Raw genomic sequence first — 15279 nt, 5'->3', positions numbered from 1 at the left:
TTGAGCGTAATTAACATTTTAGGATTTAAATCAGCTTCAGTACTGGCTTTTCAGTTTCTACCGTTGTCATTGTCTTATTAGTCCTTTAATCAAGAAAGTGACAATATTTTCTTATCATTGATAATTCTTACGATGGAAGATCATTTTTTTTGCTTATCCAGTCACTTTTTACTTGATATAAGTCGTTAAATACATTTTAACAAAGAAACAGAAGCATAAGTATTTTTTTGCATATACTGATAAATATTTAATCATTTTCTTGTTAAAATACTTTATTTTTTCACACACTTTTATTTCACATAATTTGTTCCATGATTACAAAAACGGAATTTTGAAAATCATTTTTCATTCACATTTTATATCGTGATAGAATATCGATTGATAACAATGCATTATTATTGATAGCAGTGTATTGTTTTAATATTTTTAGAGTTTAAATTATAATTTGATCTATTTATTATTATAAAATTATAGAATAATTAATTTATAATTTATTTTATGTGTGTGGTACCTTCTAATAATGCTTTGAGAATAAAATTGAATTCAAGATCATAATTTTTATAATAATGAATATTAAAGATTAAAAATTACTAAATAACTAAAATAAAAATGGTTTTTATTTAGTGATGTGCTATTTCTGAGCACACAAGTATAGGTAGGTATTGAAAAATTGTTTTGAATTAAAATTTTTCTTTTGATAAGTTCATATACTTAATAAGTAATATTACTCATGTATAATGGAAGTTTTAAGTTAATAGTTTTTATTTCATAAAATTTATATATGCATTAAGAAATCTTTAGTCTTTGCTTTCCACGTAAGGAATATTTCTTTGAAAGATATTTTTGATTTTTTAAAAAATGAATATTAAGGATAACATTTAAAGACAAACAAACAAAATAAACCTACTCAATTAATAATAAGAGACTAAAAAAAAAAGGAGCGCCTATTATTTTTCCAACACATAAATTATTTTAAAATTACAGAGTTTGTTCCTATAAAGAGAAGTAACTTGGTATTTTACATTAATCTTTTACATCATGCTGATTAAAAACAAACAAACAAATATCGTAAATATGCAAATAATTGTACATGCCACTTAAAATAGGGTGCATTAAATTACTGATCCAATTATTTTTTACTGCTCTTTCAATTGCTTTCATTGAATAATAGTTTCCAATTTTTACAAATAGATTTATTTTTCCTTTTTATAAAATTCTTATTAATTCGAAACTTATTTCACTCATCTTCATTTTAATTATCATTTTGTAGCTGAAAACGATGTGTAAATACATTTTAATTATACATGAAAGCATTTACGTTATTTGATTTATGAGATAAAGGTATAAATTTCTGGTAATATTTTTGACATCTAAGACATTTGAAAAGTTAGAATTCGTTAATTAAAGAAGCTGAACATTATATTGTGATAATTTCTGATCAGGAGTAATAAACTCTCATTTTGAAAAATTGGATTTTTATTTTAATTAAAAAAATGAAAATAAATGGTGTAACAATTTTGAGAATTGATATAATACATACGAAACTGATACGTAAATTCAAATAAATGCAAAGATATAAAATTTTTCCAAATTTTACTTATTTGTTGAAAAGTTCTAAAAAAAGTTACGGTGGTGATATATATTCTCTTAAAAATCGGGAAATCGAAGTCTTGGTAAGTAAATTAGTGAAAATCTTTAAGAGTTGTTACGAATCTGGCGTTGAGCCATTGAAATCAAACAAATAGATATACAAATCATTGATAATTAAGCTCAAATTTTAGCACGAGATTGCAAATTAAATTGTGAACAGCTTGACAACTCTATTTCTAAGTAGTATGTTACAATTTTCGACAAACTAATTGGATAAATATGTAATAGAAAATAACAAGATCAAAAGAATCGATTCATTTTTGAATTATAACTTTCAATTGGTCAGTCTATCTAACTTTTTTAATCTATCGTACATTATATAATTGCTTTTTACTTTCTCTTATACGAAGTTTAAATTATTGTAGACGTCAAAAAATTCAAACTCAAGATTTTGACGAATCTCTATGTTTTTGACCTCCATGAATTTGAAAAACACTGTTTTGAAATTATGTCTATCATCTATCCGTCTGCCGTTTTGTGACAAAGATCATTCAAAAATGTTTCGAACTAGACGGATGAAATTTGATATGTAGACTTTACATCAAATTTGAAGATTTCTATCAAATTTTGAGAAAATTCAAAAGAAATCTATTTGTCCAGCTTTTCGAATATAAACTAGCATGATAACTATAAAAGCGAAGAGATCTTGATGGATAGAATTCTGTACACACATCTACAGTGTAGACACTTATCATAGGACTAAGTGATACATTTGACAGTGTAGACACTTATCATACGAACTGAGTGATACATTTGACAGTGTAGACACTTATCATACGAACTGAGTGATACATTTGACAGTGTAGGCACTTATCATACGAACTGAGTGATACATTTGACAGTGTAGGCACTTATCATACGAACTGAGATTTTTTTTTTCTTTTTCAAATTTGTATTTAATTGCTTTTACTTTCTCGCATACGAAAGACAAAGAGAAAGCATAGACACTTATCATACGAACTGAGTGATACATTTGACAGTGTAGACACTTATCATTCGAACTGAGTGATACATTTGACAGTGTAGACACTTATCATACGAACTGAGTGATACATTTGACAGTGTAAATACTTATCATACGAACTGAGTGATACATTTGACAGTGTAGACACTTATCATTCGAACTGAGTGATACATTTGACAGTGTAGACACTTATCATACGAACTGAGTGATACATTTGACAGTGTAGATACTTATCATACGAACTGAGTGATACATTTGACAGTGTAGACACTTATCATACGAACTGAGTGATACATTTGACAGTGTAGATACTTATCATACGAACTGAGTGATACATTTGACAGTGTAGACACTTATCATTCGAACTGAGTGATACATTTGACAGTGTAGACACTTATCATACGAACTGAGTGATACATTTGACAGTGTAGACACTTATCATACGAACTGAGTGATACATTTGACAGTGTAGATACTTATCATACGAACTGAGTGATACATTTGACAGTGTAGACACTTATCATTCGAACTGAGTGATACATTTGACAGTGTAGACACTTATCATACGAACTGAGTGATACATTTGACAGTGTAGATACTTATCATACGAACTGAGTGATACATTTGACAGTGTAGACACTTATCATACGAACTGAGTGATACATTTGACAGTGTAGATACTTATCATACGAACTGAGTGATACATTTGACAGTGTAGACACTTATCATTCGAACTGAGTGATACATTTGACAGTGTAGACACTTATCATACGAACTGAGTGATACATTTGACAGTGTAGATACTTATCATACGAACTGAGTGATACATTTGACAGTGTAGATACTTATCATACGAACTGAGTGATACATTTGACAGTGTAGACACTTATCATACGAACTGAGATTTTTTCTCTTCTTTTTCAAATTTGTATTTCTTTGCTTTTACTTTCTCACATACGAAAGACAAAGAGAAAGTATTGCAATCGTCAAAAACTTTGAACTCGAGCGTTTGAAGAATCTGCACATTTTTAGATCTTTCTGAGTATGAAAAATACATCTTTGTAATTGTGTTTGTCTGTGAATATGACAACTCATAAACGGTTTGAGATGGATCTATGAAATTTGGTATATAATCTATAAACCAGTTTTGAAGATTTCCGTCACATTTGAAAGATATTCATTAAGTGAACGTCTATCAGTCTAGCTGTCCAAATGCAAGTGAGCACGATAATAACAAAATTTAAAGAATATGATAGATATAATTTGGACATCTATAATATAAATCCGTGTTAAATTCAGTATCAAATCTAGCAAAGGGTTAAACGTTTGTCGATCGCATTTTCTCATGCTTGTAATTTTGATAATTCAAAAATGCAATGACTTAAACAAATGAAATTTGGTATATGTCCTTGTGATCACAGTTCTAGTTCTATGCCGAATTTTGTATCCATCGAGCGGAAAAAGCTGTTGGAATTTTTTTTTTCGATTTGAGTTTGGTTTTTGAGATTAATTGCCCTCGCAATCGCCAAAGATAGCAAGCTAGACTATATCAAGGATCGACATTTAATAATTACTTTTCAATGATGTTTTGTAGCTAATACACAACTATCTATTTTCTTTACTATACTACAAAATATACGACTGTCATGTATGAAATTGAAAGTCTTGAAACTCGCGGCGTTCACTACATTGTGAAAAGTAAAGTTTACGATCTATACCAATTTTATACAAGAGGAAGGAGAAATAACACCTTTATTAAATAATAATATGAGAAAAAATTTGCTAAGTTTACACCAGATTTTTTTTTTGGAAATCAATCTTTATGAAACAATTTGAAGAGCAACACTTTTAGAAAAGGATTCTTTTTCAGTGCGCGAATTCTGATTGATAGAAAAGTATTTATACCTTTTTTTATATCAAATTTCAAACTTTTCAAAAAAATCATGAATATGAAATTTTTACCAATTATTTCCTCCTATGTGACACATTTTTAAGCAGAATTACAAAAATTTTGCTCAAATTTTTATGGAAACAAAAAATATTTTTCCAAATTTGCACTTAAAGAAAATTTTACTCTTGTCTTTCTTAAGTTATCATAATGTTTAATAGCTCATTTTATAAGCCTATTAAATGTCAATAAATTTTTAATTTAAATGTCACCGTCCAGAATACTTTTTACTATTTAAATGCGGAAAATCAATGTTTCAACCTCCGTCACTTTCCCTCTAACCATATTTGATAATAAAAATTTAAAGTCTTATTTTGGACACCAATTCAATTCTTAAACCAAAAAAACTTTTGCTATGTGTTTTCCTCCATATTTTGATACTTTTCATGATGACTGAATTGGACTATTGATTTAACATCATAATGTTTATAAGCTGATATTTTTTCTATAAATTGCCTGATAGTTGTGCATAAAAACCAATGTCTCATGCAGTTATTTCAGAAAAAATAAGTCTAAAATATTATCACGCTGTTTTTCGTATTAAAAACTCGAAATTTAAGCCTTTTTTTAATTTTACGTTTTCCTGGTAATATTCCCTTTCTTAAATGAAAACAGGACGGCTGCATTTTTAATAGCACAGTGATGTCATGAAACTTGATTTAATAAGAAAGGTTCCTTCATACAATAAACGGAACAAGTATAACAACACGGTTCTAATAGTTATCACAATTTGAGGTTTAAAATATGTTTCTGAGGGAACCACGGACATCAATCATAAGAAATTTAGTTGATATTAAACACAACCTGGTATTTCCGAACTTACCAGCTGATCGCCAATGGCAGCTAATAAGAAATATAATCGCGTTTTTAACACTTACTATACATTATACTACATTATCTTATACTGTATAGTGATTTCACTTTGTTTTTAATAAAAAGTGTAATGCCTTTCAAAATGGCCGCCGTGTATGCACACTAATTGAATTAATATTCATTACTATTTTGAATGAAATTATTAATTACAGATTTAGAATTATTTAATGCTCACTTTGATTTCCGAAAAACTAAATATTTGAATGATATTCATGTCGAAAAACTCTAGCTGCTGATACGATATTCATTCTGATAAAAGTCTTAAATAAACGTTTCTGTAGATTTTTTTGGTATCCAAGATAAGAGATTGTGGCGAAAATGACAGTAATTCGATACAGCAAAAAGAGTAGATTTTTCAGATTAATTATTATTAGATTGTTGCAAATTTCTTCCATCTTGTTTAGTCAATTCCATTTCTTTCTTTCTTTCTTCAAAGCTACATTTATTACCAGTTTTTTTTATGTAAAGTGATAATATTTTACTGAGTCCACGTAAACTAATAACTTGCTGATAGATACTAAAATTATTTCCTATTTAAGAATAAATATTATATCATTGATACTATCAATTTTTTTTTTCTGAAATTTAAATATCGTATGGCTTGCTGATTTCTAATTTAATAATTCATATCATTAAATTGCGCGAAATAAAAAAGAAAAAAAATGTTTTTCTAGCATAAATTATTAGTCTTGATTCTTTAATTTGTAAGCAGTATCGTGCTTTTTGATTCCGCGAAGGTTATTTATTTTTTCAAGCTTTTTTTTTCCTCCAAAAAATTGGTGAAGAGCTTTGTTTTCTTTTATCAATTTATTTGGGATTTTAATGATTTTTCCGCTTCTTTTCAGCTATTTCAATTTATAATCAATATTAAGCAGTTACAAAATATAGAATTCTTTTATAAATAAAGCTACCATTGTGCCTTTTAATTTTCTTAAAATTAAATGTCCAAAACTTTTAAAATGGAAAATTATTCATGCGTTATTTTGTAAGATATTTACATTGTTTGTAATGGATCAATATTTTTTTGTTTATTTTGTGAACCATTATTTGTTGTTTTGCATATTTTAAATCATGCGAAACTTTTAATGTTTTTAAAAAAATATACATTTAAGTTATGTTTTGGAAATTTCTCTTATAAAATCTAGGGATAGTGATAGCGAGACACATTAATGACTTATTATGGGGTCACAAACTTTCATTTAAAATAAAAATTGCCGAAATCAGAAGAGCGGTTTAAGCTGGAGAACTCTATTTTCCCCATAGATAATATACTAAAAAGCAGTAGATTTCTCTGAAAACTGGTAATGGGTGAGGACTGGGAATCATAGGTAACATATTAAGGAACAGATTAATATTTCAGATTATTTTTGACAGATTTATTTGCATTGATATTTTTTTAGTCAAAAATTTTTTAACCCATCGATAAATTTTCTGATCGTCTTGAAATTTCCATTTTGCCTTTCAAAGTCCTTAAGATTAAAAGTCTAAAACATAAACGCGGAAATTATTTATGGCTTATTTTGTTAGATATTTATTATTTTTGTTAGATTGTAATGTGAGGACATATTTAGAAGCTATGAGATTTCATAGGAAATAAAATTTAAGATAAAGATAATCAGTAGCTACGGATGGAGACCATTTCTTTGGTTCACTTAATTATTTTAAGGATAAGAGAAGGTCTAAGACAGAATAGTCCTGCTGGCTTATCGAGTTTCATTCTTGTGATTTCCAGAAGTTGTTGATAATGATCGCTGTCGATGATTCATTAGGAAGTCATGTGATAAGATAAAGTCATAGTCAAACATATCCCCTCAGTAGATGTGACAGTTGAACAAGATTCTATTTTTTCACTCTAATTTTTATTGCAGGGGTGCATCTTATGATGGCACACAGTCTGATAAGTAGGTAGGGAGAAACTAGTTCGGCATTTTAATTATTATCTGTGCATCTTTACTTGTTACACCCCGTTTAAAAATATGGACTCCAGGCAAGGCAGCTACTATTTGAATTGAAAAAAGACTCACATGATTCTAATGTTCCAGAAGTACAAAGCACTCTATTTAAATTGTTGAATAAAGAAATAACCGAGATGAAATTGTTACTGTTAGTTGCCTTTCTTTCAGCGATTGTTATTTGTAGTTACAGTCATTCGGCATTTATAGCAAGCGAATATGACAAAATGTGTCCGCCTCCTGAACTTGTGTATCCATGCGTGTGCGTCGATAATCACCATAAAACCACAGCAGTTTGCAGCAATTTTACAAATTCAGAAGACTTGAAGAATATTTTTGATAGGACTCCGGGTTGGAAGCTTCAAGAAGTTCTCATCGAAAATTCTGTCATGAATTATATTCCATCGGCAGTGGTGGAAGATCCTCATTTCAAAATTTTGAATGTCAGATCTACCATATTAATCCAATTATTTAATGAACCACCTGTAACGAACTCTAGAATCGATGTAAACTTGCATAATGTAACGTTGTTAAGAGGACTCGATTGGCATTATTTCTCAAACATGAATATCAGGGGACTGAAAATTGACAACTTTCGGATAAAAAGTTTTGGGAAAACTTTTAAAACCGAAATTCCGAAATCTGTATCATCCCTGAAATTCTACAACAGCAAGACGGTTAGCATCACAGATAATGCATTTTCTGAGTTGGATCATTTAGTTATTTTAGGTATCGAAAATGGTTATATAAAGACGATATCAAGAGATATGTTTCCAAGGCCTTGGTGGATCCATATTTGGAGAATGAGGTAACAAAAATTACTTCATATGTACTTGTATTATACTTGATTCATGTCTGTAAATTTTGTGTTTGTAATGATAGAATTTCATAATTGAATTTTGAACTCTCTTCATGATTGAGTGAGTGTGATGAAATTCTGAAGAAGCTGTTTGTTTCGTATGACTATAAAGTATTTAAAAAAATTCAGAATTTAATTTTCAGTTAACCGCTTGGATTTTGTTTAGCTTTGATTGAATACGAAAGGCTAAACTTGTAAGTAAGTTTGACAAAAATTATTTCAAGATTTTATAATAATTATAATGAAGATTTTCTAAATATAAAATAATTATTAAGACTTATAAAGAAAGAAGAAATATAAAATATAAAAACTAAAAAAAAGGAGAAAAAATTAAAAAGTTTTGAAAAGCTCACTATTATTAAACTACTAAAAAATAAAATATTTATTTCTTTTTAATATTAAATTAATTTTTAATATTAATATTAATTTATTAATTAAAGAAAAAAAGCAAAATGGAAATATTTGTATTGTATGCCAAAAATATACAATAAGAAAATTAATCAACAAAGAATTTTATAAGAAGGAAAATTCCTTCGTCAAGGGTTAGAATATATCTATTTATAATAAAGATTAATGTATATATCTGTACATGTCTGTGTATTGGTGCTCTACAGGCTAAATCGTTTGATTTAAAGCAACCAAATTTTGCATATATATACCTCGGAGCATTTTTTTTAAAATTTTAATTAGACTTTTAAATAATTAAAAATTAAACTAGATTTCGAAATCTTTTATTTCCGTAATAATTTTCTAAAATATTTCAGCAAAAAAATGTTTTTTTTTACACCATTTTAAAGTTTTCAAAAATTATCTTTTTAATGGTGCTAATTTAGTTGCGATAAATTTTTTTCGTCCAAATTTAATCAGATGTTTTTAAGTATATTTCACAACAATATTTACATTATTGCAAATGAAACACAAACCGTATATTCAATATTTATATATCATTGTATATCAATAAAACATTTCAATATCAATAAAACATTGTATATCAATAAAACATTGTCTATCAATAAAACATTTCAATATCAATAAAACATTGTATATCAATAAAACATTGTATATCAATTAAACATTTCAATATCAATTAAACATTTCAATATCAATAAAACATTGTATATCAATAAAACATTGTATATCAAATATTCAATGTTTTATTGAATATTTGATCGCGTTATTTTTTTCCATTGTTGAAACTGAAGAAGAATTCTGTTTAATATTGATGTAGTAAAATAAAATTACATTTAGAATACAGATGAATCAGTCATTTATACTTTTAATAACGTTATGATGTTATGGAACTGGTTTCTACTAGAAAAGTTGAATCCACATGTTAAACAGAAAATATGCAAGGCAATTAAAATAACACGATTTTTATGTCTGTTCCTTTGACAGAATCGGGGACATGAAAAAACGTCTATGCAAACTGACAGAAATTAAGTTTCCCAATATCTCTGGCGAGATTTCAAGTTTTTAGTTTTTCATTCAATAAGATTAGTCTAAGAGAAAAATTTTGCTATCTAATTCAAAATCTCATTCGAGTAAACACATATTTGATGGGAGCTGACCGATTAGTCCCGACATAAACATGTAGAAATCGCATTCGAGACAAATCTAAAATTCCTTGTCTTGATAAGAATTAGTCAAATCAGGCAAATATTTATGAAAATTGTATGTAAACTATTACCATATAGTAAAAATAACATTTCTAAAGAAATAATACTATTAATTGATTATCCCATCGTTTCCAGCTGGCAAACGATTATATAATAAATATTTTCTGATATGACGAGTTTTAGCAACAATATGCTTGCCGATTATTTTTAATTTGTGATGAATAATTTAAATTAAATTATTTTTCCGAGATCATATATCCTAAACTCTCTTCCTTTTTTGGTGTTAATGGTTAAATCAATGAGATGTGGAGCATATTTAGCGATTTGTCTATGCTTGAGCCAAAATCAGTAATTATCTATTGAAGGAGATGTCAGCATCTTTTTTTTCGTGTAAATTAGAAATGGAAACAGAAATTTAATATTCGCAAATACGAAAATAATACGAGTGGAAATTAAGAACCGGCGGGAGTTTCATAGATTCAAATGAATTAATGTACACTATTTTCAAATGTTTATTTCAAGTATTATTTATTTACAATACTATCATATATTGTATTATTTGCTTGGTTCGCAAAATTTTTTAATATCATAGAATAACTGGCGGATAAAAATAAAACAAATAATTAAATAATTAGCGAGAAACTAAGAATTACAGAACTAAAAATTCATATTATAATCAAAATAAATTTTAATCTGCAATTTAAAGAAAAATCCTTGCTTTAAAAAATATATAATTTAGGATGTTGTAGCTTTATAATAAAAAAAGCCTTAATTAAAAAAATTATGAAGGAAGAATCTAAATGATATTTAAGGAAACAGGAAAATGAAATAGTATAGAATTATTAAAAATATCCCCTTTAAATTATTAAATTGCAACAATTAAATCCTTAAAAACACCTGCTATTTATGCTTATGTTTGAAAGCCAACAAAATGTAGTGAGATTGCCTGTAAAAGGTAGATAATTTTTTTATATAAACTAGAATGATACATTATGAAATTTCAATGCCAGGCGATATTGTTATTTTTTAGTAATTGTGATCAAGATATTCATGTGATTTGTCGTTCATTCAATCATTTGACTTATTATTAAAGTCATTGCTTTCCATCGGTTTATTTCAACACTATTATTGTGTAATTAAGCTGGGTTGATGATTGTGAAAAATAAAAGTTATTTCAATGCCCATTAATATGCGAAATATTGGACAGACAGACGGTATTTTGCTTGTCAGATTTTCTTCCAAATCTGATACGGATTTACATACGAGAAGGTACAGGTATGTAATTTTTGCGAAATTTATATACCAAAATTTAATCACCCAATTCTTTACTTTTTTTATTAAGTTTATTATTTTATTATTATGTTTACTTTATTACAGTTATTATGTTTACTTTACTCGGACAGTAAATTCTATTTTTGGATTTCGTTCAAAATCTTATAGAAAGCTGCAAATCCTTTGTAGAAATCACATACCAAATTTTATTCATCTAGAGCAACGCGTTTTGAGTTACTCTGTTCAAAAGCAGAATTTAAAAAATGCATTTGTCGAAATCAGATAGATCTGAAACGTGCTGACTTGTTAATTTTGTAGTTCGAATTTTTTGACGATTACAATACTTTCGCTTTGAAGGTAAAAATATGTAATTTTTTAAAATCTTTTGTCTATAATTAAAAAAAAGAGAAAGAATGTTTTCGTCATAAAGTTCAAAAGTTTACATTTAACAATTCTAAATTTTGAAAAGCATGGATTAGAATTCATAATGAGCAAGGAAATTAGTTGAGAAGTTTCTATATTTACTTCTTATTTTTATTAGATAGAAGACATATTTATTATTTTATGTAAAATATGTATGTATGTATGGATTAATTACAATAATACTAATGAACAAGGATTACATTACTGTAAATAGAAACCGATATAAAATAAATAACACAAAAAATAATTATTGAAATGAAAAAAAAACTGCTTAGAAGTTTTATTATAAGTTTCAAAGAAAGAATAAAAAAGGCGATCATTTCTGAAAAAGAAAGTTATGTTTGTAATTCTTAACATAAAATGTAAAATGCCGAATGGATTCAAAATTTAAAGAGGATATTCGTTTCGCCCATCTCGTTTTCAGATATTATCTACTTTAATTCATTTGAAATTAATATTTAATTTGGTTTACCAATGATTACTTTGCATTGAACATATCAACATTGTTAATTTTTCAACTTTAAAAATTTTAGTTGAAAGAAATGACACAATAAATTAAATTTAAAATGGATATCATTATTCTTTACCTAATAATTTCTATTGAATATTTTTGTTTCTAATTTTAGCAATCAAAGAATATCGGTACTACCAGAAGACATTTTTTCTGACCTACCAAACCTTGCCTTTTTGGACTTTTCAGACAATTTATTGACGACAATTTCAGAAAACTCATTCTTGCAAGAAAGGAAAGTATTCTTCTCACTATCTGGTAATTATCTTGGTTATCTTTAATATTTTCTTAGTTCCATGAGATTTAAAAAATCTAATTAAATGGAATTTTAAAACTGTTTGCTTTCTAATCATTTTCTTCATTTTGTTACTACTATTGCCGATGAATAATTTCGAATGAAAATACTGATTTCAAGGTTCGGCTGTTCAAATTGTAATCTGGGCAAAAAACAGTACATCGGACTGTATGAATGTATCAGATGCTTACTATACAAGCCAGTTTAGTGTACAATTGGTGACTGTCATTCTAATGATTACCAAAAAATATGCCATTCTTGTAAATGGGTAGGATAAATTATAGGAATTCATTTTTACAGCAAGTTCAAAAAGGAGGAAAATTTTCATAATGATGTTCAAATACAGTGATTATGAATTTTCTGTACCGTATAATTAAAACAAATAATGACCCTATAATTAGCAATATTTTAGGTTAAGTGTTGTAATATAATATTTTTAACATTCGTGTTTTACTTATTTGAGATTTGATTTAACTTAATTAAATGTCACTTTATCAATCATTCTAAAGTCACCAATTATGATATATTGTCACGTAGGTACTTTAGTATAGAACTCAATGAAACTCACAAGAAGTAGAGCGAAACCAATTTATTAACTCAACTCTGAACTCAGAATACAGTGACTGACAGATCTTCTGCTTTTATACTAACAGGGAAAGTTCCAGAATACTTTTCTGGAGACAGTAAGAAAAGTCCAGAACACTTATCTGGTAAACTAAAGAAAGTTCCAGAATCTGCTGGAACATGAAATAAAGGAAAACATAAAATCAAATAATTAAATATTTACACAAACTGTGAATCGCATTGTCTCTAGCGGAATTCGAACTTACGATCTCTTGATTATGAGATCTTTGCCATGACCTTTCGGCCATGGAGAGTCGAATGCCTCTTTTCAATGCAGCAATATAATTGGCGAACAAAGAAATTTGGCACACAAAGAAATTAATTCGATATCCTGATCCATTTTTCTTCTGTAAAGCAACGAAATGTCTAAGGCAGTTGACTAGAAAATGTTACTGGTTTTTGATAAAAATTTATAAAAAAAGTGGATATTTAGGATCTGACAAGTCTAGGAGGGACCACATTGTTTTACAAATTAACGTCCGTTTTTATGTCAAATTCAAGGAAATAAGTAACTGAGCCTGAATGATGCGTTAGAAAATGAATATTTGTGATCTCCCTTTTCAATATAAACTGCAAAAATGCTAATTGGAGAGATTATCTTAGATAAATCTCTTATATGCAGAATGTTTTAAAGTTTTGGAACAAAATTTAAAGAGTAATAGAATGTATTCAAATAAGCACAACCACTTTTCAACGTATGATTGTATTAATTTCTAATGTGGCTAATTATTGTGTTATGAAATGATAAATTTGAAGAATTGCAGACAACTGAGGAATTTAAAATTAATTAACACTTTATAAAAATGTAGAAAAGGCCGAAAAGTAAGATTAAAGGTTCAATTTTGTCAATTTATTTTATTCGTCGACTACAAAATTTACAGTTTGAATGATGTAAATGAATATTGCTTGAAAGTTTTTATAAGATCTAAGAACATTTGTGCCAAAATAAAATTTTCCTGCTGGAAGTTTCTTTTTCCGACACAGAATTTATACATAAAAATGTTATCAATAAAATATTTTTATAATAAATGATTTATTTGTAGTAGATATTTTTTTTTAATGAAATCTCATTTTGATGAGTGAGTCAACCTGAATCATTTGAATAAAAATATGCAGATAACCAACAGCAATGGATTTAGTGTTAAAATAGTACTCGGGGAATGGGAATACTAAAACATTAGTTGATTTATTCATTTTATAATTTACATTAAATGTTTTTTTTTGGATTGTCTTAATAATTTTTGATTCATTTCAGGCAACCCATTCGTCTGCAACTGCAAAATGAAATGGATTCCAGCTTATGAAAGAACTAAAGAAAGTTCAATAATGGGAAAATGTGCAGCGCCAGAAACTTTCAAAGGAGAACGTTTTACTTATTTGCAAGATTCTGATTTTTGGTACTGTGAGTAATAATTATAAAAAAAGAGACTGTGATCGATTATAACGATGACAATGAATTAAATAAGGTGTGGCAGCTAAACATTGTCCTATTTGAAATGACTATAAAATTATTAGTTCCAGAAAAATAAAATAAAACAAATGAAAATTTTGAGAAATAATATTCGTAGTTTTATATAATTTAATGATATTAACCCTTAGCACTCGGATGGTGACTCTCACTCACCATTCAAGATGTTTAATCATTTTGAGGTTTTATTTATTTATTTTTAATTGTTAAGAATAACTGCTGAATAGTAAGAAGATGTAAATTAATTAAACGGGAGAATTCAACTTAAAACAATTATATATATTTATTTTTTGGAGCAATAAAAGTATTTGTATTAGGTGAATAATTATGCATTGAATTACTTTTCCGTTTAGCTTAGTTATATTAACGTCCCATTGCAAAGCAACACTAGGGCTATTTTGGGACAGACCTCGTAATTTTGAACTATGGTCGGATGACAAGGACGACACCTGAGCTGGCACCTCCCCTCTTCACACCACACTAGTGGGAGGACGTTTGGCCCTGATGAATTTAACGTGCAACAGAACCCTTTACACGACGGTTCTTCGGTAGAATAGGGTCTTGAATCTGAAACCCTACGTTTCACGCGCCGAGACCTTACCACCAGGCCACAGTGACCAAATTATTTTTCCGAGTGCAGGGTTAAGGGTTAATAAACGATAAACCATATTTTTGAAATGATGAACATTTTCCCTTATGTATGTATGGTTTTCTGCAGAAAGACTCCGAGTGTCGCAGATGGATTTCTTAACAACGATATTCTATTCCTTTCCCATTTTTTTTGGAATAGATATGTTACTTGCATGACCATTTGGTACTGTTTT

The 15279-nt window shown here is 27.9% G+C and overlaps 1 protein-coding gene across 1 annotated transcript; it reads left to right on the top strand.

Annotated features, from left to right (window-relative positions):
• The first annotated feature begins 7239 nt into the window (after positions 1 to 7239).
• LOC129967014 (phospholipase A2 inhibitor beta-like) lies at positions 7240 to 14453 on the top strand. The gene is made up of 3 exons (XM_056081644.1): positions 7240 to 8195; positions 12184 to 12326; positions 14243 to 14453. The coding sequence occupies exons 1-3, from the start codon at positions 7525 to 7527 to the stop codon at positions 14395 to 14397; spliced, it is 969 nt and encodes a 322-aa protein (XP_055937619.1). The 5' UTR covers positions 7240 to 7524; the 3' UTR covers positions 14398 to 14453.
• Positions 14454 to 15279: the final 826 nt, after the last annotated feature.

The sequence above is a fragment of the Argiope bruennichi genome, chromosome 4 (genome assembly GCF_947563725.1).
Source record: "Argiope bruennichi chromosome 4, qqArgBrue1.1, whole genome shotgun sequence".
Classification (NCBI taxonomy): domain Eukaryota; kingdom Metazoa; phylum Arthropoda; class Arachnida; order Araneae; family Araneidae; genus Argiope; species Argiope bruennichi.
This window is presented reverse-complemented; position numbering and strand designations above follow the sequence as displayed.